The sequence below is a fragment of the Mustela putorius genome, unplaced genomic scaffold (assembly GCF_011764305.1).
Source record: "Mustela putorius furo isolate JIRA1106 unplaced genomic scaffold, ASM1176430v1.1 tig00003859_pilon_pilon_pilon, whole genome shotgun sequence".
Lineage (NCBI taxonomy): Eukaryota > Metazoa > Chordata > Mammalia > Carnivora > Mustelidae > Mustela > Mustela putorius.
The window spans coordinates 33479332-33506487 of record NW_025422011.1 but is presented as its reverse complement, the minus strand read 5'-3'; the positions used below and the strand labels follow the sequence as shown (position 1 = coordinate 33506487).

Sequence of the window (27156 nt, the reverse complement as noted above, 5' to 3'; positions counted from 1 at the left end):
ACATTGAGTGAATAAATAAACTGGACAGATGGATAGGTAAGTGGCCCAAGTATTAAAAAGTTAAACCCCTGAGAGCCACAAAGAGTCCATTTATAGCATCTCTATGGCCTCTAGGCCAAACTGTTTTAACAGGGCAGGACAGGCCCAGCACAGACCAAAACCCAGTAATACTAGAGGCCTAGCCAGACTTCAAGAGCCACCAGGGATTTCCAAGTTACCATTTCATCTTTGCATCTTTTACTTTTCTGCAGTCTCTTCTCACATATCACTGGGATAGACTAAGATATACGTGGCGATGGTGCTGGGGGAAATATGGTGAGGGGCAGGAACACAGAACAGCTGCAGAACTGGGGCTACAGAGCCAGAGCCTTGTGCAGGGCTGAGTGCACAGGCTGGGGGTACCCAACACCTGACACGGCTTCAAGCACACGGCTGACTGGAAGTGCAGGGGGGCCGAGGGAACCAGACCAGAGAAGGCAAAAGGGTAGTGGAACAGGGACAGGGGAGACGGGAAGGGCCAAGTGAGGTTCTAGCTAGGAGTATGGAGGGGTGAGGGCGAAGGGCAGGGATATGGGGAGGACAGCTGATGAGTTGTGGGGCTCTGGGTAGTTGCCAGAGTAAATGATGTCCCTGTAGCAAGCAGGGAAGTCAGCAGACAGGAAGGGCTCCAGTTGCTTATCTTCAAGAGCTCTCAGTGCCCTAGTGGCTCAGTCACCTTGTCAGGACATCGCTGCAGATCACTCCCCTACCCCCTACCCCGACAAACTCCACTGATTCCAATTCTAAAGCCCATCAACTTTGGGTCATGCAGCCACATAAAATATTTTCCCCATTTTTGTTGCAGAGAGAAAAACAGTTCAGTCTTTGGATTCTGACAAACCTCATTTTAAATAGATCTCAGCCCTTTCATCTACTAGCTATAGGGCCCTGAATCTCAGTTACCTCAGCTAGAAAATGGAGACGATCACTTCACAGAACCGTGAAGGCCCATGCACCATTCCAAGCCCAGTGTAAGTGTGTCATGAATTGGCTTTCTTTCCCTTTTCCTTCCCCCTTATACTCTAAACGAAGCCCAATTGGTCCCATTTCAAGTGTGCGTGTGGGAGTGGAAATGAGCATGAAGGAGGACCTATGTTGCTGACTCATTAGGACAGAAGGCATGAGTCAGGGCTGTGTAATATCCAGGGATGGAACAGGGACACTCCTCCCCCCACCCAGTCATCCTCATCCAGGTCCTTGGGGTCTTGGCTGGCAGGGGGTCCCATGTGGTCAGGGGAAGCAGGCTCCATTAGTACCTTTCTCACCACATTTGGAGAGGAGTGCTGGATGGTGCCGTCCAGTGGAGGGACACCGGGAGGGGTTTCCTCCCCAGGAGCCTGGGGCAAGTTAGCAGCAGTATTCTTGTCAAGAGGGAGAGCTGGCTTTGGACCTTCAGACGCTGAAGGCTCATCTGAAGCCTGAAGGAGAAAATAAGAACTTGGGTGGGTTTTCCTGCAAAGAACAGCAGCAGCGACAAAGGCTTGACACCCACCCTGCATTGCCCATTGTCACCAACTACGCATTGTGAACTGCTGGAAATTTTTCAGAAAGATCGATCCTCTTATCTAAACTTTTCATGAGACTACATCCAAATATGACAGTCTTAGGATAGAAGCCAAAATGAGAATTCTGGTCAAACTCTTGTATTCACCATAGTGATCCTAACACATCTGACTTACATTTTGCCTGTGGTCCTCAATGAACCCTAGACCTTTCTCTGCCATCCTCAGGATGATTCCCTATCTCCTCAAAGGAACTGAGCCTCAGAGGGAGACATCTGAAGATGATCTGACATTGTCAGTGCTAAAGCATAAATGTGAAGCCTTATATTTTATAATAAAGTAAAAGTCCCTAGAGCCGCTTTGAAGATATAAATGTGATTACACATTTAAAGGAGACACCACAGGGGGAAGTGAGAAAGGACAGAGAGAAGAGGCGAGAATAGGAAAGTCTGGAAGAAAAGAAAAGCACGAGTTACGGATGAAGATGTGGAAACCAGCAAAGATCCCAGAGGTACAACCTGTACCCCCTGAATTGGCTCTTAGCTGAGAGAAGAGAGGAGCAGCACTCATCACCCCTCACCCAACACCCCAGGGGAGAGAACAAGGCCTCTCCTGCGGAATTACAGTCAGCAGACCAGGATCCAAGTCTTGGCTCTGTCGCTCAGTGTTTAGGATATCTAGGCAAAGTGCTTGCCCTCTCCAACCCCCACCTCTGTGCCTATAAAAAATGATTGGCAATGCCTACCTAACACTTTTGATAGAATAAATGATAGATTATATATAAAACATACCTAGCTTAGAAAGTTTGCAACAAATTTGAAGTCTACAGCTGTGTGGTGTAATAAAGATGCTGCCCACTAGCATTACTGCATACCTGCTCTCCACTCCTTAAGGTCTCCCCTTCCATCTGAGATTCATAAGTTCCCAGCAACGGAAGTGAGAGGTTCAAAGACAAGAGATAACCTCCCTTCTGTGCTGGCAGTGGCAGGAATGTGGCACAGCTCGGAAGGTTCTATTGATGGACAAGGTCCCTAGTGTCATCTAGGAGGGCAGGGCTAAGCCAGGCCACTCTGGAGACTACTGAGCCTAGATCTCTGTCAGGACTACTGTATTTAGGGGAGCTTTCCTGAGATGGGCAGTGGAGTCCAGGAAGGACTTGAAATGTGAGCGCTGAGTTCAAGGACACCCACAGATGAAGAAACTGTGTTCCCTTGCAACCCAGTGACTGCAGAGGCTGTGTTTACCGAGTAATCCCAGGACAGGGAGAATGTGTGTCTCCCCTGCCAACCCCTCTCCAGCCACCCTGAGGCTCACCTGCACAGCATCCTCTTGGCTCTGGGACTGGACAGGCGCTGGCTGCCTCACAATGTAGTTGATTTGCCCCACAATGGTTTGTTGAAGATGCTGAGGAGATTTGGTCTGGTTTAGTTGTAGGCTGGGCTGTTGAGCCTGAAGGAGAAGCTCCAGGTCCTTCTGCATCTCCTCCAGCTCAAATTTGTGATGCATTATATCCACATTCTGGGAACAGGCAGGCCCAGGAGGGCTCCCATGCTGACTAGAGGTCAGATGCTGGGACGGAGGTATGGGAGGCGGCGGCTGCTGGGGTGGAGGCGGTGGAGGGGGCAGAGGGGGCAGCTGCTGAGGTGGCTGCTGCTGAAAGTGGCTGAGCTTCAACTTCTGGTGGTGGCCGAACTGGACTTGGATAGAGGGGGTCTGCAAGGTAGGCTGGGCATGGGCTCCTTGCTGAACGTCCTGCGGGGGCACGATGCATACTGGCTGGGAAGTCAGCTGTGGTGCCAGCCGCTGGGATGTGTTCTCCTGCTCCACAGGGGGCTGGGTTTCCAGCCAGGGCTGCATCAGCTTTGGGGGCTGAGGATGGCAAGCCAGCTCCTTCTCCCTGGGCAGCAGGGTAGAGCACTGCAGAGACCCCAGTTGTTGGGATGCCATCTCAGAGGGCTGCCTAAAGCTGTGGGCTGTGTGTATGCTGGGTGGGGGGACCTGGCCTTTGAGGGAGGGCGAGGCTGGGGAGCAGTGGGAGCAGCACACAGAGGAGGAACACAGGGCTGGAGACTGGAACTTGTGTGAGGGGTGGCTGAGAGTCTCTTGCTGAGCCACTGGGGACTGGTGGCTTTGATAAAAGGATGATGGTCCCTGCAAGCCTCCATAAGCAGGAGTATCTGCCCGGGACAGCTGTCCACCTTCAGTAGTTATACAGCCTGGAAATTCAGAACAGAGAGTGTTTCCAAAGGTAACCTGCAACTATTCCCTGCTTGCCACTTCCAGCTCCTGGGACCAAAGGACATTATTTGATAAACCTATACCAGGCACAGAGATGAGCAAATTCGACCCTGATCTCCAAGGCTCAGCCTAGAATGTTGCCAGCAATAGAACCAATGCAGACCTGTGGCAGCCAGTGGTGGTTGAGAAATTAGCTCAGCTTTTTCCAGATACTCAGTCTCACTCTGTTTTTATCCCACTAGAAAAACTATGGGTTCCTTCAAACAGCACTCACTCCTTTTGAACACAGACTCAGACAAAAGAAAAAAAATCAACATTGGGGGTGGGGAGGGAGCAGGCTGGAAAATTGCAAAGGGGAACTGACTGTGGGACAAATGACCAAGTCTCCAAATATAAGTCTGGGGGGTTGTGTTTTGGGTAAGAAGGATGGAAGGAGTCGGGGAACCCCAACATCATGTCAGCAGCAAGTGCCAGCATCATCCAGAGGTCTCTAAGCCCTGGCGCATGAGCAGACAGCATCTATCTCCAGCTCAGTCTCACGGCTTCTTCCGCTCATTGCTTCAATGATTCTTACTTGGGGGAAGACTCAGAAACTTGAGGGCCAGAGGTGTGTTCTAGTCACCTTTGGTCCCTTAGTGCCCAGCATGGGGTGCTGACCCACAGCAGGGGCCCACCAAAGGTCTGTGGAATTAATTCAAAGGGGAGAGGGAAGCAAAAATAAATAAATAAATAAATAAACCTAAATTTTATTCTTCACTCTGTCAAGTTCAAGAACAAAGACAGCAGGTAGCCATTAGCATAACAAACCTACATCAGACCATCAGACCTCAGTTGTACTCTGCCTAAGACTAAATGCCAGGAAATCACTGCAGGAGGGAAGCTCAAAAATTATCTGCTTACATCTCAACTCCAAGGGGCAGTGGGGGTGACACTGTCCCTCCTTCCCCTTCTCTACCCCTCTCTCTGATGCTAATACCCATTTTGTGCCTACACACACACTAATACCCCCTGCAGAACCACAGAGACACACATTCACCTGCACTGCCACACAGCATTCTGGAGAGCAGGGCCACTGGCTTGTCTCCTCTCCAGCAATGAAACCAAGGTAATAGGGCATTCATGCAGAATGGAAAGCTCAGATTTCAAATGGTCCTGTTACAAAAGTCTGTGTTGGCATTGTCCCCTCCCCCCAACCCTCCTCCCCACACCCACACAAGGGTCTCTTGAGTGACTCCAGGACCACTGGCAGTCTCAGGGAGTCCTTTCTCTTGGGCTTACACTGACCTACCCAGTAAGCTAAGCAGATGTGCTCTCCTCATTTTTAGCAATTATGTAAAAGCCCACAGGATGGGCTCCGGCTCACCAAGGGAAGCCAGCTGCTTGGTCCAGAAGTTAGGCTCCCAGGTGAATCTGATACTCCAAGGGGAGCCCGGATCTGTGTTACAGTTTGTCTCTAGCAATCGTTGCATCTGAAACACAATCTGACAACAGCACCAAAGGTCATTTCTGTGGGCGTCTTGCACCTGAATGACAACTCCCTCTCCCTCACTCTTTGGACAGGTTGAAGGGCTTGGAGCCATGGGTCTTTAGCCTCAGGTCCCCTATATGCTCATTTCCTTGCACTGGTATCTTCATATCCCTTCTCCTGCCCTTGTGCCCTCCCCCCTCCTCTTATCCAGGTTATCCAGGTTTCTGGATTCCCTATAGTCTTCTCTCTTTCAGGCCTTAAACTGTTGGTAATTCTCCCTCAGGATCACCTGCCTGGCAGCCCTCTGAAGAGTTCTGGTCATTCTTCCATAACCTCAATGCGAAACCCTATAGGGGCAGACATTCTCTGAGCTCCCCACTGCTATTCTTTTGTCCACATGTAAAACCCCCATCCTCATCAACTGCTCTCCTCTTCCCTCATCCCTTGCATCCGTCTCCTATCATGAACTCTCCCATGCATCTAGGACTTTGGCAAGTGTCCCAACTCACCCTGCTATCATCTAGTTAACTGATGTCCTGGTCACCGTCTTGGCCTCTTCTTCCTCCATCTTTTTAGTGTCAATCACCTTCACGTTTCTTTTCCATTTGGGCACTGTACCCAGAGCTCTGCTTCATCTAGAGACCTTCATCTGCAATGCCTGACCCCTGTTCTAACTAGCTCTCGCTTTTTCTGAGCAGGCTCCCTAGCCTCCCTGAATTTCCCAAGCCCCGCTCCATTAGTCCCTAGGGCCAGCTCAGCTTCCCATCATTTGCAGTCACAATATCACTAGGGTCTAATTTCCTCCGCATCACCGTCCATTAACTTTAGGTCAATACAGCTATCCCAAAGCCATGTTATCTGGGGTCACTTCAATGACCACCAACCTCGGGGACACCCTGTTATCCTTTCTCTTATCACTACTTTTCTTATTGGCTTCCTCTTCCACTGTCCTCAGTGACTAAATTCCTCACTTCTCGCCTCACTTACCCCGTGCCTAACCCTCTCATCACCTCCTACTTCAGAAAAAGAGACACAAAAGACAAACTGCCCCCAAACTGCCACCCTGCCTACCTCCAAACATTATATGGAGACCTTCCCATCCTCCCCTCCTCGCCTTTTATGTTTAGGGTCAACTGGCTCCCTCTGACTCCTCAGTATGCTCACCCCACCACACATCTCTTCCATCATCAACCTCTTCTCCCAAATACACTCGCGCAAATGTCTTCCGTACTTAAAATCAATCTCCCAACTCTGTCCCTTCTCAAGCTACTTTATTTCCCTTCTTTTTACTTCTGTTTCTACTTCCTCCTCTCCTCCCCTCAGTCCCCCCATACTAGCTGTTCACCCTCCTGCTTTGCTGAAATTTCTTTTAAAAGATCACTTGGGACCTCCTGATTCCCAGATCTCAAGGCTTCTCTTCACTATTCATCCTCTTTTACGTAGGTAGCAACGATAACATTGACCACTTGAAATCTGAAATTCTGTTAATTTCTGTGCACCACCCTCTCCTACTTTTCCCGTAATCCATCTCTGACTGTTGCTTCTCACCATCCTTCCCTCTTCTTCTTCCTCCATCTATGCTGAGAATGCTAGTATTCCCCTCGGTTCCAGATGTCTTAACTTCTTCTTCCTTCACACACTCTTCCAAAGTGCACCACCAATTCCCCAGTGACTACCAAATCTCTATCCCCAACCCCGACTTTCCCTCTGACTTCCAGACCCATCGATTGAAACAGATTTGGGACATCTCCTTTGAGATTCCCTGCAGGCACTTTAGATCCAACATAACCCAATATACACCCCACCAACATATTTCAAAATTCTCACTCCTCCTGGTCTTCACCACCCTCACAAACCCAACACCTCAACATCATCCTCAATGCCTCCTTCAAATACAAGCCCCCATTTGAACACAAATAACTGTCCCTGGGATGTCTGGAAAGAACACTGCTAGTGTCCAGGCTCATGCCTAAATCCAAGACCTAACACAGAACTACAAAATTTCCCACCTGACTTGCCTGGAGGTAAGCAGGACTCTTTCAGCACCTGTCCTTGGCACTGTGGAGTTTGGTAAAAGATACTTTTCACTTACTAACCCTAAAGCAGTGATTACTGAGTTGGAGCTCTTACCAGCTCTTTGCTGAATAGGAAAGGGACACTGGTTTTGCTGCAGACAGCCCAGTTGATGAAATTCTGCACATGCTCAAACTGACGGTTGAGGACCATGATGTTCTGTAACTGCTGTTCCAGCTTCCGCTTTCTCTCATTAGTAATGCCCTGGGTATGGACAGAGAAGACAGAGTCCCTCATCCTATTCTTGGACTTTGGTCTACCTGTTTGGGGAGTTTAGTGGCTCATGTCTCGGTGGGAAACCTGATGGGAGTCAGATGAGACTGTGTCCCCAAGGGGATGACAGTGGGACAGAGTGCTGCCATGGGCAGCAGCAGGACACGGGAGAGGAGGGAGGAAGGTGGGCGAATTGTATAGTGCCAGTAGGGAATGTGTGATAAATGAAGGAGGACGTGAACAAATGTCTGTATCTCTCGGGCATGACTTGTTTCGTGGCTGTCTTTTCTGAGGCTCTAAGTCTGCAGAGCCCAGGAAGGCAGTTGCCTTATAGCCATAGCACTGATGGGAGTTTGAACTGACTTTCTAGCCCTTAATGAGCCATGTTTCCCAAATGAGACTGGACATTTTAAGATATAGGGAACAGTAGAGAGCTGTGCAAATTGCACATTTGAATTCCAGCTCAGGCAGCTCTGAGCCTTGGGATTAGTTTGATATGTGCCTGGTTTTTGACCTAGGGAGAACACTGACCCATCCACGTGACCCATCTGTCCTCATATACCTCCAACTCCTCTATGAGTCCGTTGGCCTGTTTGTTCAGCTCATTCATCAGAACCATCTTGGCCATTTTGATCTGGTTTTCCACCTTCCTGTGCTGATGCTTCACCTCAAAAATCCTATAAACAGAACATGACAAAGCATGGTGAGCTCCTCCCTCCGGGCCTACGAGGGACTAGAGACAGCAAACATAACAGCCAATATCTTAGAGGCTGCCTGTGAAAATCAGAGCCCAGCAGACATCAAATATAAAGAAAGGATAACCTTCCTTCACCACCCTAACCTTGGTACTGTGCAGCACACTGGATCTAAGTGGGCCAAGGGCCCAAAGCTCGACCAGGTTTTCTCTGGTAAGTATCAGGTCCACACTCAGGTCAACCCAGTAGCTCACTGATTACACAGCACTGGAGGCAGCACAGAGAGAGTGAGTTATGTCACTGAACAATGCCATGCAGTAAAAAGAGCATGGGCAGAGACAGAAAACAGACTAGGGGTTGCAAAGGGCTGGGGACATTGGGGGGAATGGGGAATGACTACTAATGTGTATCAGGTGTCTTTTGGGAGTGATAAAGTATTCTAAAAGTAAACAGTAATACTGATTTATACAACTCTGTGAATACATTGAAAACCACTGCATTGTAAAATTTTAAAGGGCAGGGGCACCTGGGTGGCTCAGTGGGTTAAAGCCTCTGCCTTCGGCTCAGGTCATGATCCCAGGGTCCTAGGATAGAGCCCCACATCGGGCTCTCTGCTCAGCAGGAAGCCTGCTTCCTCCTCTCTCTCTGCCTGCCTCTCCGCCTACTTGTGATCTCTGATCATCAAATAAATAAATAAAATCTTAAAAAAAAATTAAAAGGGCAATGTTAAAGTATATAAATTATATCAGTAAAGTTTTTTTTTTTTTTTTAAGGAATGTGGGCTTTGATCACACAGATCTGCTTTCAAATCCAGCTGAGTCACTGACTAACTGTGTTCCTTTCTGAACCTCAGTTTCCTAATCAAAACGATGGAGATAATCCAACTCAAAAAATTATAAGAATTATACAAAATCATGCATATAGATGCCCAACCTAGTGCCTGTTACATGATGAGCTCCTACTAATTCCTCTTCCCACATTAAATATCAATGGCCCCATATCACTTGTAGATTTATACAAAAGACACTCAGATAGGGTGGATAAGGGGCAAATTGCCACCGATTTACTGCATCTTCATGATAAACCCAGAATCTGCTCTATGCCCTCCTTCTTGAGCACCTACCCCTGGCTATGTCATGGCCACATTCAGAAGGCATGTGCTTAGGCCCAAACTCACACTGCTCACTCTGATCTAGCTTGGTTCTGTCTACTAAGTGATGACCCAAAGCCCTTTCAGTGGCCCCAAGACCTCTAAGTTTCAGGACATATGTCTACTGGGACATATGCCCACATCTGCTTAACCCCTTGCATTCTTCCTAAGTACAACATCTGATAACCTGGTATCGGGATCCAGGATGTCAGGAAACAAAGCATTTCCAGCATTGGCAAGGGGTTAGTATGTGTTACCTGTCCTCAATTTGCTTTGCAGATGTCTGTAGACTGGATTTCTTATGAGCCACCTGTGTGGTCACACTTTCTAGAAGCATCCTCTGGTTTTGCAAAACTTCTTCCAGATGTCTACACCTAAAGAAGGAGGCAAAGAAAAAGCTGAGGAGAGCTGAGCATGCCAGCCAAGCAAGAACCCCCACTATGTATTGTCTCAGCCTGGCCCACAGAAGCTAGGATTATATCTAGGGAAAGTGCTGAGTCTTGGCCCTTTAGGCCTTTCCCAGAGAAGGCCTACTGCGGGAGCAGAGACAAAAACTCCAGTCTCAGGGCCCCAGATTAGCACCGGCAGGGAGAACATTTTGACACACTGGGAGCCCAGCACTAGCAAAGTGGAGTCCAGAGCCCTCCCGAGCCGCCTCGGGGCAGCCGGCCAGCCGCACCTGTGTTCTTTGTGTTCCACCATGAGGCAGCTATGGCACGTGAGCACATCGCAGGTCTCACAGAATAGCTTGAGCACTTCCTGTGTGTGTAGAGGACAGTACAAAGCGAAGTCCCCAGAACCGCCACTCACTCCTGCCAGAGAAGATAGAGAAAGTGGGCTTCTCTTGCTTAGGAAGACTCTCAGGTAAGCTTCACTGAGCAGCCCTCAGCCCTCAATGAACACAGGGGATACCAAGAACTTGGAAGAAGGAAGAGAGGCCTTTCTCTGGGCCAGTGAGGTTTTTGGAGCACAAGGAAGAATGTGAGCGAAGCCTGGTGGGACTTGCCCAGCTGTGAAGAAATCACACACGGCCCAGCCCCAGACCCCTCACTGCCTGCCCACTGCTGAGGAAGATGCTTGCTGCTGCAGCAACAGATCTCCTGCCGAGTAATGAATCCTCTAAAATTCAACCTAAACCTCTTCACTTACCAGGATGCGGGAGGAGGGGTCAGGGGGGGTGCAGGGGGGGTGGTGGAAGGAGGGGTTCCAGGCCAGATCACATGGATCATTAACTCTGGTTCCTGTGGGTGTCACAAAGGTAAAACCCCTCCCACGGTTCAAGGATCTTGGACAAAGATGGTCAAGGAGACTGTCACTTAAAACAAGCAGCACTGGATGGATGAATGGATAAGCCCTGATCCTGGCTGTTTAATTAGACAAATCACTAAACAGAAGTGAGGCATGACTGCTCTAAATGAAGGTGAAAGTAGGGAACTCAGCTAGCTCCCATGATAATTCATGACTATTCTCTGCACCTCTGGCTCATACTCACCCCTCCCTGCCCTGTCTCCCCAACAAGGGAGAGCCTAGCATGAACTTGTCGTGTCCTCTGGGAAAAGTATGGAGGCCACCCCTACCCTCACCCCCAGCAGGGAAGCAAGGTAAGAAAGAGCCGCTGCTTCGGGGCGCGTGAGCCGGTGAGGACTGCAGGGAGAGGTACCTGGTGGTCCCTTGTGGGCCCGGGGAAAGAGTGGGCCCCCAGGCGCAGGGCCGTGCCGGTGCTCCTCGGTGCACGAGCTGCACAGCCAGCGGTTGCAGTAGGTGCACAGGATGTGCGCTGCCCTCTTCTCCTTGCACTCGGAGCAGTTCTGCAAGCACAGAGGTCTGCAGTTACTGACCCATCCTTCTCCGGGGGTGGGGGGCCCTCTGGGAGGGGCTGGGAGCTTGGAGGGCTGTTCCCTGGAGGGCAGTCAATTCTGGAGAACCTCTGGGGAGGGCCAAAAGGTGGCTTGTGAAGCAAAGCATCCTCTGTGACTAAAACAAGAGTGGCCTCGGGGGCTATTCCCCCAAGTCCCATGCTGCAGATGAGGACACTCGAGTAAGTAAGGCAGAGGGAGGCTCCCCAGGCATGCACAGCCTGCATGGGGTGGTGGACTGGCAGCATCAGTGGGTGATGCTGTGATAAAAGGCCACATCAAGTTCTAAGGAAGCAAAGTGGGGTTTCCCAGGGGCTCAGCCTAGGATGTGCCAGGAACTATTTCATGAGGAGGTGACTTCTGATTGGATAGGGAATGACAAGTAAAAGTCTGCCAGGCAGATGAGGGATTGAAATGGGAGCGCACAGGCAAAACAGAAAATCCCGTGTGCCTGCAAAAAGGGAGCAGTCAGAGCTGTGGAAGTACAGAGAGAGATGATCATATATGACCAAGAAAGAACAAGTGCAGACCAACTCTCAGAGTCATGCCTCCACAACTCTCAGAGTCAAGGCCCAAGAGAACCTGGTCCTCTCCTAGTCCAGATGGTCATTCATTCGGTCAGCAAACATCTTGCAGGGCTAATTGTAAAAACATGAGGAAAAAGGAGATTTGGAAAAAATTGGCCTGTCTGGGCCTGAATAACACAGGCCATCAGAATGGTGTGGATTCTCACAGTGTCCTCTTACTGGCATCTGACAAACCCACATTGGGGGGAAAAAAGAAGAGAAATACAAGTTTTACTAATTAAACTATGAATTTCTTGAAAGCAAAGAACATGGGTATCTGTGTCCCTAGCTCCCAGCACAAGGCCCAACACATACCAGACATTTAATAAAAATTAGATACAGGATCAAGTAAGTAGACTGGGCAAATGGATCAAATGCAGTGGCAAGGGTACCCCAGAGGAGGGAGGAGCAGGAGGTGCTAGTTAGTAAGTGATGTGAAATTTCAGAAACTCAGGAAAAAGGTATTAGCTGCTAAATATGGGCAAGATTGATGAACCCATTTAGTTCAAGCTGGTATATAAGTTTCAGCTTGGGGAGGAGAGCAGGATAAAAGCTTAGTACTAGTGTTTTCCAGTAAGAGATATAAGAGAGAAAAATATCCCCATTTTACTTTCCCCAATTCAAGTATTTTGATACTCTTTGGATAAAAAGAAGGAAGGAAGGAAGGAAGAAAGGGAGAGGGGAGGGGAAGAAAGGGGAGGAGAGACGAGGGGAGAAGGCTGGGTGGATGGATGGATGGATGGATGATTAGGCAAATTGATGGAGGAGTAACAAGTCAGATGAAGTGATGGGTGAACCGGTGAATTTATGAACAGGGTCCCCAAGATTTCTGAAAAGGATCAGCTGTTTCTTTACTCGTCCTAACTTACCCTGGCCATCTTGGATTGCCCAGTAGAAACGCACTGCAGGAAAAAATGTTCAGTTACATCCCTGGTAAGGTATACTCGCTTACACCCAGGACAGGAGATGAGCTCTGGGAGGGGAGCAAAAAAGCAGAGTCAGGGCAACATGGCAGATTATACATAAGGCCTAGACACAAGGTTTTAAATATACAACACCAAGGTATGTGCCAGTGCCGCTTATGAACTACATTTGATGTCATGGCCTGCACTTAACATCTAGGTACTCTGGACATGGCCCCCTCAGTAAGGGCCAGTCCTACAGACCTCCTTGCATCCTTGTCTTGGCCTGGTCCTGCCCTCCTTCACAAGCCATTCTATCACAGGCCCAACCCTGTTCTGGTTCTGACAACTGGGTGCCTTCCTGCTGCTCCCACTCCTCATTCCCTATCTCTGAGAGCCCAGCTCCTGTTATTGGCCAAGCTCCAGGGGGTCCGTTTAGCCCAGGGCATAGATCCAGCCACTAAGGTTCCCACACAGCAGAATGACTTTAAAGATCTCACAGCTAGAGCTTCCAGCAAGCTCTCCCCCGAGAAAGCAAGGCCTCCCTGCCTACTCATCTAGGAGGTATATTTCTCTTGCTGCTGCCAATACCAGTCAGTCTGCCCATGAGGCTCAGAGAGCTTTCGCTGGGCCTTCTCCATCCAGCCACACTGCAGGAACTGCCCATGTCTCACCCGTGAACATGAACATTTGGTCCTATCTCCTTTTCCTAGAGAAATGTAACAGTCTCCAAACTTTCCCCAGCACAAGGGGTACCTGGACTACATAAGCATCATGAGACTGCCACCCTAGAGACTCGAGTACTCTTTAGGCCCACCTCAAGAGCAAGAAACCCACTGCATGCAAGGAAATGAGGCTCCTGAGTAGGGCCAGGTGCCTGTGCCCAGGCATAAGGGCCACCCAGAAAGCGGTGGCTATGGCAGCAAAGGCAGCAGGACCACTACAATCTGCTCAGCCTCATACCATCGAAATGAAACAATGGCAGTTGCAGTCAGACCAACTGAAGTCTAAATACCAGGTTTACCACCCAGTGACCTTGGTTGGGCTAGTCACTTAATCCTACTCAGCTCCTCTGTGCTCTGGTTTCTTCAGATGTAAAATAGGAAGAGAAAAAGAAGAGTTGCCATGAGGTTTATATTCTGTAATACTTTAGAAAGCACCTGATCCTCGACAAATGTTGATTCTAAATTCAAAAGTTTTCTCATATCCCATTCACGGCAAGGCCAGGACCTCAATTTCAACTCTCCCAGGTGATCAAAGTCAGAGAGTCTGAGAGGTACGAGCGAAAACATGGCCACAAGCCCTTCCAGCACCGCATCCATGCATGTGCAATCCTAACCATTATAAGGGGGAGTCTATCTTCAACCCTTGGAAGCCAGGCTGCCTTCATGACCTGCTCCGGCCACAGCAGACGTGACACTGAACAAGCTCCAAGCCTAGTCCTCAAGTGGCTTTGTATGATTCCGCTCTGCTCTCAGAACTCTATGACCACCCACATGGACAAGCCCAGGTTGGAGCTGCTGGAAGATGAGAGACCAGGCAGACTGACACCTTGGTTGTCTCAGGGGCTCACTGGAACTCATCATAAACCTGTTAGCCCCAAATGCCTCACCAGCTGAACACAGACACTGAAGTGACCACAGTGAGCACATCTGGGATTAACCAAGCCCAGCCCAGCCTAACCAAGCCCTTAAGAACCACCCAGAGAGTCCCAGTCCAAATTGCAGAACTATAGAATCATCAATAAATAAAGCTTTTGTTAACTACTAAATTTTGAGTGTCTCCTAATGCAGCAATAGCTACCTGATCTATCCTAGAAAAATCAAAATCTACAATATCACACTAAGTTGTAATTCAATACTCTTTCTCCCCTTCCACCCCCAACACCTCCCACAAAGAAACCCTCCTCAGACTTCACAGAGCCATGGAGCTGCCATTTCCCAGATATTCTCCTGCCTGTCAAGAACAGTGGCCAAAGGTGAAAAAGAATGCTCTTCACAGGTGTCATCACCCAGGAGAATCAGGTGACTGTCCCTCCCTTCCACCTGGTTCATCCTGAGGAGATCCTCCTCATCTACCCACAGGTCAGAAATGCTGCTCTATTTTTTGAAAATGATTTCCACAAGGCTTCTAAGCCTCTGGAAGCAGATGTCCAAACATTAGTCTTATTTACCTCATGAAAAAAGAGAATTGAAGAGATCAGGCAAGGCCTCATAGCACATCCTCTACTGCCCCTGGGCTTAAATGCCAAAGTCCGCATCCTGGTGCTCATAGCCCCTCCAAACTGGCTTTACCCCTCTCTAGTCTCATCTTCAGTTTCACCTGCCCCGCATCCTGTGTCCTCGCCAGGACAAATAACTCTGCTGTCTTCTTAATATCAAACCTCCACCTAACTCTGTTTGTGAAAGTGCTGCTCCCTCTCCCCTCCTTTTCAGATAAACTCCTATTCATCCTTCCAAACCTGTTTGAATGTTCTACCTTGGAGAAGCAAGGTTGATTTCCCCCAGGATGAGTTAATTATTCCCTCTTCTAGGTTCCCAAAGCACCCTGAACATCCTTCTAGTATGACAAATATCACATTGCATTTTAACTATCTGTTCATATGTCTGCATACAAAAATAATCCACAATTGCCACTAAAGGATATTGCATAATTTTTAGCAGATTGGACAATTATATTTCTTTTGGGTTTGGGTATCCCATGTGTATTCCTTGCATTCACAGCCACTGAAAGTAGTAAGAAGTCATCTGGAAGCTTTTAGGGTAATGAGAAAAAACCCAGCCAGGATGATAAAGGAATCAGGTCTGACCCAGAGCAGAGGTGCAGTGCTTGGGAAAGGTTGTGAACTGGGAGATGTGGGTTCCAGGCCCAGAGCAGGCACTATCTGTGTAACCCCCAGAAAGTGACCCCTTTCCCCCTGAATCTTACTTTCTACATCCTTAACATGAAGGGAATAGGAATAGCAGGGAATTGTGGATTATCCAACCCTATTCCTCTGCCTCCTGCACCCAAGCTTCAGAAATATTCCCTTGGGCAAGACTGGGTGGGACAGAGAGCCAAGCAGTGACCTGCTTATCCCCTTTGTCAGCAAGTCAGGGGACAGGCTTATGGCTTAGGAGAGGCCTACATCTAAAAGCTCATCCCATTGAAGAGGGGCAGCTATGGCAGACAGCAGAGCTGGAGAGCTGTGCCAGTGGTACGAGCAGGTCCCAGAGAGGCTATGGGGCCCAGAGCAGACACAGAGGACATGTGCTCTCTTTGGGTCACAACATCTTTTTTTTTTTCCTTTTTCAAGGTTTATTTTAGAGAGAGAAAAAGAGAATGAGAGAGCACCGGCAAAAGCAGGAGGGGCAGAGGGATGAGAGAGAGTCTCAAGCAGACTCTTTGCTCAGCATGGAGCCTGGCATAGGGCTCAATCTCAAAACCCAGAGATCACAACCTGAGCCAAAATCAAGAGTTGGGCGTTAACCAACTGAGCCACCCAGGTGCCCCAGGTCCCATCTTTGTCCAGAAATTCTTATCTTCCTTTAGAAGGCCCCTAACCCCCATTAAGGTGTACTAACTTAGAGCTTTTGTTTCCAGAGGGTTCCCCATTCTTCAATGTCAATACCAAAACAAAGTTTTACTTTATTTTTTTTTTTTAGTAGGCTCCACACCCAGTCTGGGGCCCAACACAGGGCTTGAACTCACGATACTGAGATTAAGACCTGAGTTGACATCAGGAGTTGGATGCCCAACCAACTAAGCCACCCAAGCATGCCTGAAGTTTCACTTGGGACAGCTGGAATACATGAACCTGTAGGGCTGCAGATGTACATATAAAATAACCAAACATCTGCTTATAATATTTAACATTTAATACTTAATACTTAGTTATTAATACATATTTAAATCACATATCACATAAAATATTTAGGTGCACTTCCTTTTTTCTATTTGGATTTTTCAAGTAATAGCCTTAAGCTTTTATTTCATACACAGGAATATCAATTCTGAGCAATGCAGAGCCAGGACCCAAAGGTCACACACAACCATTCCTAGAGCAAGTGGGGTTTCTGCCTCTTGAATAAAGAAGTCACAGGCACCAGAGTTCTCCTGGGGATCTAGGAGCCTGGGAGAGAAGCTCTGAAAGCCCAAGTTCAGTCCTCCTGTCATAAGAGTGAGCACTCTGGTCCCTGGGAGGTGTGGGGCAGATGGTTCTCTTACCACCATTCCCCGCACCAGACCTTTAGGAACGTTACCTCATTTAATCATGAAACCACCTCTGAGAGGCAGGCCTTGTCCCCATTTCATAGCTGGGGAGACTGAGGCTCCAAGAAGTTGCCACCTGGCAAAGGTCATATAAAACAGGGGCAGACCAATGACTGGAATCCAAGTCTCCCTGATTCTAAAACCCAGCCCTTTCTGTTATGCTATAGCTCTCTACTCCAAGTTTAAACAAGGTAGTTTTAACTAATTCCATAATTTTATTATAAGTAAAATATTCCATAATAATGATCAGACTCTAATGATGACCTGAACCCAGCTTTGGATCATGCGAATCCAGAAGGAAGGAACTGGGAGCCAGCCCATCCGTGCTTCAAGTTTTAAGAAATATGATCTTTGAGAAAAGGCAGGTGAAGAAGAATTTTTCTGCCTGGTAATAAATCTGGATATAGTTTCATATTATAGAACCAGTGGTTCTCAAACTTTGTTACATATTTGAATCCTATGGGACACTTTAAACACCCTGATGTCAAGCCCATATCATCTAAATCAAAGTTTTAGAAGGTGGAATCGAGGCATGAGCCATTGTTAAAATTGTATATTATATAACAATATACAACCATGTTTGAGAACAAGCACCTTAGAGAGAGCATCCCCTGGCCCCAAACCTGAGCCTGACAGCTCTTTCTCCATACCATGCAGCTGAGAAGGGCAGGACCACCCAGTTTTAAAGAGGCCCCACAAAGTTAGGAAACGTACTGAATGCAGCTGTGATGTATCTCCTTTCTGGCAGGGAAGGGAAGAGGGCAGATCCCCGACAGACAGCAGGGTGTCCTGACACCTAGCTTCTCTGAGGATTGATGGACACATCCTGCCTACCCTAACTCCCAGCTTCACTGGAGGACCCACGAGCTAAGGGCGTGGGAAGCTGCCTGAACTCCGGCACGACAACCACTGCTGCCAGGGCCTAGAGTGTGCTGAGCTCAGGACTTAGTAGGGCAGCAAGGAAGGGGGTCAAGACCGGATAGTCCACCCTTCAAAGATGAATAGCAGCACCAAGGCAACCGGGGACCAGGAGGCTAGGCTGGGAGAAACATCCCAAGGAGGTGGTCAGTTCAGCTCACCAGGTAGGGACACATGAACCCCAGGTACCTAAGCCTGAACCCGGTGCTATGCAGCCCACTGAGGGTTAAGAAGTCCTTCATGCTACAGCTCCTGTCCACCGCTCCAAGGAACTTTACAGCTGGGGCCCAAGCTCTGACTCCCACAGAGCAGTGGCATCCTCAGAAGCAGCTTGATGCTCCCCTGGCAGCTCTCACCTGTAGAACCAAAGCTGGACAGACCTAGCTTTTTGTATGTAGCCAATTCCCTCACCATACAGATGGTGACGTGGATGCCTAGAGAGAGGGAGGGACTTAGCTGAAAACCACGGAGCCCTTATAAAATATAGGTGCTACCTGGAACCACTGAGCAGTCCCTGACAATCTACCTCTGTATCCATAAGTAAGACATTCTACCTCCTTATGCCTCTGTCAGTCACTAGGCAAGGAGAAAAAAAAAAAAAAAAAAAAAAACAAACCTTCTGGTGGTATCCTCTGGCATGCTGGCCATCCTCACTACCCATTCCTGCCCTCCCAGCCAGGGACAGTCCCAAGGTACTAGGCACCAGCTAAGCCCCCCACCATAGAAGCCCCTGCAGCCTTCTAGCCCATAACTCAATTCAGCACCCCCCCTCTAGAACACATTGCACCCACTCCCGAGATTGCCTAGTCCCTACTAGAAAGGCAGACTTTGATCCTATGGGGACTGCTGCTCCTGCCCCTGGCTGCCAGCAGGTTCACCCGTGGCCCTGCTGCCCTGTGATGAGAGCGACACCTGGGAGAGAAGTCAGAAGAGCGACAGGTGAGACCACCACGGGTCCCCAAGGACGGTGCTCACCAAGTGCCCAGGCACACCCACCCTGTTTGCTGCAGCCGGCTGGGCTGCGGGGCCTAACCCTTGGGGAACTGGGTCCTGGGTAGGGTAAGGGGAGCACCCTGGGTCCTCTCCTTTCTCTGATATATCCTCAGCCAGGGCTGCGTTTCTCCAGCTCACCTGAGACGCTCCTGCAAGAAAAGGTTGGTTGACTCCTCCTGTTCCTGTTTATCTCGAAGGCTCTGCAGCAATTTCCCAAACTGAGCAGCAAGAGGGAGACCTCAAAGAGGCGACTCTCTTCCTAGCTGCATCTCCTTCCTAATCCTCTGGGTGCCTTGGAATAGAAGCTCAGAAGGAAGAAAACGAGATTTTCAACTTTCAGGAACTAGCTCTGCCGCCCTCTGCACGGCTCAGGAGGCCATCACTCTCAGCCTTTTAGGACTCGATCCAAAAATCCTTCAGCCCTCCATGTTCCCCAAAATGACAGTGCTCATGTATGGCTGGAATCTGCCCCGATCCGGCAGCTCATTTAAATAGAGCTCATCACAACAACAGTGTTGGTGGAGAAGTGAGTAGCTGCAGGGCCCTGGGGACCCCCTGTTTATACGTAGGAAGAATGATGCAATCTGGGTATCAAAATAGCAATCCAGAACGGAATAACAGGCTCACGCAGCAGCGGTGCCTGCACACCCAGAGCTCAAGTTGACACACTCTGTCAGCCCCACACTGCTGCAGCACGCAGATGCCAGGCACACGCTCTCACCGCATCATTTTAAAAATCAGCAGGAGCCCGAGATAGCCCTCCGTGCCCCCGGCACGGAAGGAGGGTGTGGGGGGGGGGCCTTCAACAGACATTAAAATCTATTTCCTACACACTCACCTGCTCCTGCCACTTCACCTGAAGTCCTTATCCTGTGACGTCACAGTCAGTTGCCATAGTGACCAATTGTCCGTCACAAGTGGAGGATTAGGACTTCAGATGGGGAAGACACACGTTTCTGATGCACAAAGGTCCTGGGAGGTGTCCCTTGGCAGCTAACTCTACCCTCCCCGCCCCCACCCCGGGGGAGATACAGTCAAACACAAGCAGGGAGAGAAAAGGGAAGGAAAAGCAAGGTTGAGTTGGAGGGAAGACATAAGGAGGGGGGCAAAGCTAGGAATACAAGATAATCGTAAAAGCAGAGAGCACAGGAAGGTTGCAAAAGCATGGGTGGGAATGGTAGGGAATATGCCTGGAAAGACTGGCAGGAGAGTAAGTTCCTGAAGGGCCCCGAATGCTAAGCTAAGGAGCTTGAACTTTATCCTAAAAGCAAAGGCTCTGGAGAGGGACAGAGCTGGGCTTTATGATTTCCTTGATGAACTGGGGACTGGGGGGTCAGGGAGAAGTTTTGTCCAGTTTAGTGGTAGTGGGATCCCGAACAAGGGTAGCAATGGAAAGACAGGGACAGAAGAGTTGTTTCAAAGAAAACCAATAGGGCATGACCAAAATAGGATGTGGCAGGGAGTGGTATGTGAAGAAAAAGGAGTTAAGTGGAGGGGCTGTCAGGACAAGAGGTAAGAGGGAGGGAGAGTGCTGTTGCCAGACCCCATCTAATGTGTGCTCTACTTTCTCTGGCGTCCATAGCCTCTTCAGGTCAGGCTTCATCCTGCTTTGCCAGACCCGTAATTCACAAATCTGGAGGGACTGTTAGAAATCCTGAATCTACCAAATCCAAATCTCTTGGGTATGGGTACGGGACCAAAAATCTATATTTTTGGCAAGTTACCCAAGTGCTTCTTGGGCATTCAGACACAGCACTGGCTCAAAGACCAGTAAGCTAGAAGCAATGGCAAAAACAACTGCAGTGACCGCCCAGAAGGGCTTTCTGCATCCAGTCGTCTCCTCCAATCATTCTTCTCCCTAAGCGAGAATAACTTTCCAAAAATACAGATTTGATTGTATTCCATTACAGAATAGCTTAAATTGGTCATGACCCTTCACAATGAGTCCCCAAATTTCCCTTCCGGAGTTCCCACTTCCCTCCTTCAAACAATCCTAGATTGCAGCCAAAATTAACTCTCTCTTTTTCCTCCTGTCATCCCTCCATATGCCTCATCTTAAAACTATTCACTACCTTCAGTTCCCATCCAGAGTCTGGCCCTGCCTGGCTCCTACACAGATATTCCTACTTGATTCCACTCATGGATTCAAATCCATCCAATTTCCCAAGGCAGAGCCTAAACCAGGGGTCAGAAAACCACAGCTTGCCCTTTTTGTAAATAAAGTTTTACTGGAACATAGTCAGGTCCATCAATTCCCAAATTATCTGCTCTGCAGTGGCGGTGCTGAGAAGTGATAACAGAGCCTGTAGGACCCAGAAAGCCAAAAATATTTACTACCTAGCCCTTTACAAAGTTTGCTGGTCCCTTCAATTGTTCTAGCCTCACCCTTTGGGGTTCAATCCTCGTAATGGGGATCCTGCTTGTTTCCAATTCTACCTCCATCCCTGTGTGCTTGAGTTCTGATATCTGGGTCACACTTCCATTTGGGGTAGGACACTAGGAACAAACTTCCATTTGGGGTAGGATGCTAGGAACAAGAAGAAGATATTCCAGGAGGAGGAAACATCATAAACAGAGGACTGCGGATGTCAAAATGTGAGGCCTCTGGGGGAAAGACTGGTAAAGCTGGTTCATGGAGAAGAGTGACAGAAATGAGGCTCTAAAGTTACCCTGGAATCAGACTGGGAAGAGCCTTGCCAAGCTAAGTGTCTGCTCTGAAACATAAGCAATCAAGAGCCTTTCAGGTAGCTAGAGCGGCGGGCTCACAACAGAGGAGAGTGATCAGGGTTGAAGCCAGAGGATTTGGGAGAATAACACACAGAGGCAAGAAGTAAAGTGAGCTCAGCCAAGGGGATCCAAAGAGTGTGCGGCAGGGCCATGTGGCCCATCTAAGCCAGAGTCAGAACATGGGCATGAGATTAGATGATGGGCTGAGGCAGGAGATGATGGTCCACAGCGTTCAGAGCTCATGTTCGTAGGACAATCCAGCTGTGAAACAAGCTTTCAGGGCCAAGAAATAGCTCATAGCAGAATGCAGAAGGTACAGGTTGGATGGATCTAGGCTCACTCATCTCATCTGATAGACTGGCACCTCTATTTCTTTCCCTTCAAATCTCAAGAGTCAATCCAAGGACTGCACTGACATACTCCAGCAAAGCCCCTGTCCCCACTTTCCAGCTGGTCTGGACAGAGTTGATAGTGGGAGATCCAAGAGCAGCAGCCTACTCTAGGTCTGCAGTGCCTACTGGCCATCAGGTCCAGGCAAGCCCTGGATCGGCAGGCAAAGGAGATGAATTTATTTTTTCAGGTTCTGTAACAACTATGGCATTCAGCAGGATTCTAAGGCTTTCTGGACTCCTGATGCTCCCTTTATGTGGTAAGGGATTAGAGATAAGCTCCAAGGGTCTTTCCTGCTCTCTAGCTTTCACAGCAGTCAACCATGACTGGTCCCCCTTGAATCAGAGAGTTCCAGTAGACAAGGGGCCCCTCCAAGACCCTGTCCATCAATCACAGCTACCTTGAACTGAGGGAACCCTCAGCAACCTACTCAGGCTATATCCTTCTGAGCAGTGCTGGTAGCAGCCAGCATATCCCCCAGAACACAGCCTGCTACCTTCCCAGTACCAGGGGGATTGCTCTCCCAGTAACAGGTACCGTTCTGAGGTGCCAGTGCTACTCCTGGGGCCCTAGAGAGCCAATTAGGGTGAGGAAACTGTTCATGAACTAAAAAGCCATCGTGCTGATAGGGCTTGGGAGCTCCAGCTCCTGCACCTGCTGCACACCCAGCTCACTCCAGCTCAGCTGCCTGTCCTCCACCTAGGAGACTTGGGTCACTGCCCACAACAGACCCCACAATGGTTGGACACAACATTAGTACCTGGACTGAGCAAATAGCAGTCACCTGGCCTTCCAGGCTCCTATAGCTGAGCTCTCATCCCCCTGCCTCCCACCCTCACCCGAGGCCATTAGAGCCCCTCCAGCTGAGCTCTCATTAAGATCATCATTTCTTTCTCTGACTCTGAGGTTGTAGCATCTTGCATCAGTTCCCTCTCTTCAGATCTTCCCAAAGTCCCAAGGCTTGCCCACTGAGGGACAGACATTGCCCCCCCTTTCAGCATCTGTGGCTTACAAGAGACATGTTGTTACCCAAATTAGCTTCAGGAAGCATGAGGCCATGATGGTTATTTGGTGTTCTCGGAGCTCTTCAAGTCCAGCCCTGAAAGCCAGAGAAGACCTGGGATTGCCCAGTCAATTAGTGCCAGAGTCCAGACTGAGCTCCAAGGGCCATGACGTCCAGACCAGGGCTCTGCCCACATCTCCCACATCACCCACATCAAAATGTAAGATACTAAACAAGTAGATGCTAAAACTGTGATATCAGAATCAAGGTCTCTCCGCTAGGATTTATCTTTAGTAGATTTGAAAAGGAAATACAATGTTCCTTCTTACATGGGGTAGGAAATAGCCAATTAATTGCCCTTCTCCCTTAAAACAACAACTAGAGTTATAGAGCTAACTCCTATAGAGTTATAGGGGTCCTGAGAATTTTGAAGACAAATGCAGTGCATGGTAAATGTCAGTTTCAGGCAGCCAACTCCCTTCAGAGCTTGCTACATTATTTTAAGTATCACTTTGCCACTCTGTGGCTGACTTCTCCATAGAGTCTGACCTGGGACCATGTTCAGTTAGGCTGAGAAGCAGAGTCCCACGTATATTGACTCTAGTGGGCTAGGTACACCCATCTCCCATTCTCAGGCATTCTGTACAGAGTCTGCAGCTCCAGTCATCCCACTGCACAGCTAAGCCACTGTGTGCTCAGAACATTGCTGCCTTCGCTCTTGTCCCCATCACTAGCTTTTAAAGACCTTGCCCCTCTGGTTGCCTTAGCAGAGCCCTAACACAGACACATTTCCTAGTGTGACAGAGCTGCTGGGGAAAACCTCCGCAAGGCCATGGCCACACTAAAGATGTGCACCTGAGGACTCAGGCTGAAGTGCTGGTTCTTTCCGCAAAGATTCTCCATGGAATCTCCCCATCCGTTCAGGGATTCCACGTGAAATCTTCCCCTAAGCTGAGTGCTTACAGGGCTGATCACAAGCTCCTAAAAGAGGTTTGATCTGAAGTAGCAATTACAACAAGTTGTTTTAAACTTGAGACCCCACATATTCATGATACCCAGGGTTTTCATATAATGGGAATAACACCTAATTACAGGGTCGTTGCACGGTTTTAAAAAGATGATATAGGCACAAGCACCCAGTATAGTGTCTGCCAACCAGCAGGTGCTTGATAAACATGTTTGCCCCTGGCAACCTGAGAAACAGAAAGGGCAATGTCACAAGTGGGACAGTGTGCCTTCCATGTAAGAGCCACAGGAGATCTCTGCGGATTCACTGATTCAATCATTTGTTCAAGAAATATTCACTGAAGCCCTCATCCTGTGTCAGGTTCTGTATTGGGCTGTGGAGAGGTAGAGATGAAAGGCCCAGTGCAGTTAAATCAGATGCCTCCCCTAGTGCAGACGTGCAGGCCCCAGGGAGGCTCCCCCAGGGATCAGAGTTGAAAATCAGCTGGACGGCCCCTGGGCCCATGCACACAGCAATGCTCAGCTCTCCCAGCAACCAGCTGACTTGGATTTATGGAAGTGGACTTACCCCATGCACTGTTGGCCCACCTGGCTGGAGGCACTGATGGGCCTATTTATACTTTAGCTTCTACCCATCTCCTCTCTAGCTGTTTCCCATGTTTTACTTTTGAAAACCCCAAACTGGCAGAAGTAGGACAAGTGTTTTAGCAAGTCTGGGCCCCTGCTCTGCTGGATAAAGTGGCAGTGCTAAATGCTCTTTCCAAAGAACCAGATCCCAAGCAGGTTATCTCAAATTAAGGACCAGAAATCAAATTCGGGTATTGGGCTTCTCACTAGACTAACTAGAGATAGATGACAGCTCTCCTCTCATTTTCATGAGACAGCTCATTTGGGTACCATTCTTTCAGTTCTTCCAAAAACATTCAGTGAGCAACTGATATATACCAGTCTGGTCCATGGAGAACCTCCCGGAGGTTTGCTTCCTTGCCTGAACTTTTTTTTTTTTTTGTAAAATTTTATTTATTTAGTAGACACAGAAAGAGAGCAGGCACAAGCAGGGGGAGTGGCAGGCAGTGGGAGAGGGAGAAGCAGGCTCTCCACTGAACAGGGAGCCCAATGCGGGGCTCAATCCCAGGACCCTGAGATCATGACCTGAGCCGAAGGCAGACGCTTAACCGACTAAGCCACCCAGGCACCCCTCTTTGCCTGAACTTTACAATCTTCTCTTCACATCCATACCACACCATATTATTATATGTCTAGTTCTCTGCCCTTCAACAGAACAGGAGTTCCTTGAAGGCAAGGGCCCTGTCTTTTCATCTCTATACCCTAATGCCAAAGAGCCCAGTACATAGAAGTCAAATACCCGCAAAGAAGACAGACATACACAGGCAGATAAACCAACAAACACCCACACAGCATAGAGTCCTAAAATCTCCCAAGAAGTCAGAGAAGCTGATTCTACTCTTCACCCATAAATGCAAATATGGAAGGTAACAATGGCCTGGCCAGGTCACAGGACAGACTAAAGAATATAAATAAGATATAAGAGTATATAAGATATAAGAATATAAGATGCCACATATTTAAGAAATGTATTTGTTCCGAATCAAACATATTCACATCTGACCAATTTTTTTTCTACTTCAGTTGCAAAAGTTCTAAATAATAGTATTTTGTTAAGTTTCTAAGCTTCTTACTATCTCCTATGAGCAGTACAGAATGTTCTACATGTACATGATCATCTAATCTTCCTAAAAATCCTGTACGATAAATACTACTATCACCATCCTCACATTCTAGGTGAGAAAACTTGCCCAAGCTGCACAACTAGTAAGTGGCAGGCAGATTAGACCTCACACTCATGCCCACACATATTGACACCAAAGCTAATGTTTTTATTCTCCATTATACTCAGAATAACTTGGTGAATGAACAGTATAATTCAAATAATTGTCATTAGCATGATTTAGTTTTCTGACTTCAGGGTCATACAAAGACTTGAAACATGCATCATTAGTTCATTTTAAAAATCCTAAATGAGATCAAAGACTTAAGCATAAGAGTTAAACTAGAAAGCCCTTAGAAAACACAGGGGAAAAGCTTCATCACAATGGATTTGGCAAGAATTTCATGGTTAGGACATCAATGAAAGCAAAAATAGATAAATTGTACTTAGCAAAATTAAAAACTTTTGTGCATCAAAGAACACTATTAACAGAACAAAAAGACAACCTGAAATAACAGAAAATATTTACAAATCATATATCTGATAAGGACCTAGTACCCATAAAATGTTTAAAAAAATTCCTACAACTCAACAACAACAACAACAAAATCCCAGTTAAAATGTAGGCAAAACTTAAACTCTATACCATTATACAACAACTCTCTGTTCCCTGCCTTGTTCCCCAGCCCCTGGCAACAACCAAGCTATCTTCTATATCTGTGACTTCACTACTCAAGGTACATCATGCAAATAGAATCATAGACTATTTGTCTTTTTGTTGTTGTTGTTTAAGATTTATTTATTTGACAGAGATCACAAGTAGGCAGAGAGGCAGGCAGAGAGAGAGAGATGGGGAAGCCGGCTTCTTGGCAAGCAGAGAGCCCGATGTGGGGCTCGATCCCAGGACCCTGGAATCATGAGCTGAGCCGAAGGCAGAGGCTTTAACCTACTGAGCCACCCAGGCACCCTCTATTTGTCTTTTTGTAACTGGCTTATTTTAGCATAGTGTTCTCAATGGCCATTCCTGTTGCAGCATGTGTCAGAATTTTCTTCCTTATTAAGGCTAAATAATATTCCACTGTATGTATATACCGCATTTTGTTCAGCCATTCGTCTGTTGATGAACACTTGGATTGCTTCCACCTTTGGCCATGAGATTAATGCAGCTATGAACACAGGTATACAAATATCTCCTTGAGTCCCTGCTTTTGGTAATTTCATTTTTTAATTTTTTGGAGGAATGGCCATAGTGTTTTCTACAGAAGATGTACCATTTTATACTCCCACCAATAGTGTACAGGATTCCAATTTCTCCATGTCCTCACAACACTTGTTATTTTCTGTTCTTTTTTCTTAATAGTAGCCATCCTAATGGACGTGAGGTGGCATCTTGTGGTTTTGATTTGTATCTCCCTAAAGATTAGTGATGTTGAGCATCTTTTTGTGTGCTTATGGGCCATTTGTATATCTTATTTGG

General features: G+C 48.1%; 1 protein-coding gene across 4 annotated transcripts in view; it reads right to left on the bottom strand.

Moving 5' to 3' along the window:
- Positions 1-27156, bottom strand: part of TRIM66 (tripartite motif containing 66) — a 57253-nt gene that overhangs the window by 20124 nt on the left and 9973 nt on the right. For 3 of the 4 annotated variants that reach the window (XM_004751917.3, XM_004751918.3, XM_004751921.3), the window contains 9 exons: positions 12670-12773; positions 11039-11186; positions 10058-10190; positions 9636-9752; positions 8096-8210; positions 7378-7524; positions 5143-5260; positions 2856-3757; positions 1296-1457 (listed from right to left, as the gene is read on the bottom strand). In XM_004751917.3, the coding sequence (XP_004751974.1) occupies positions 1296-1457; positions 2856-3757; positions 5143-5260; positions 7378-7524; positions 8096-8210; positions 9636-9752; positions 10058-10190; positions 11039-11186; positions 12670-12773 (1946 nt within the window). The remainder of the gene's footprint in view (positions 1-1295; positions 1458-2855; positions 3758-5142; positions 5261-7377; positions 7525-8095; positions 8211-9635; positions 9753-10057; positions 10191-11038; positions 11187-12669; positions 12774-27156) is intronic. The other variant, XM_045065854.1, reaches the window with a different exon arrangement.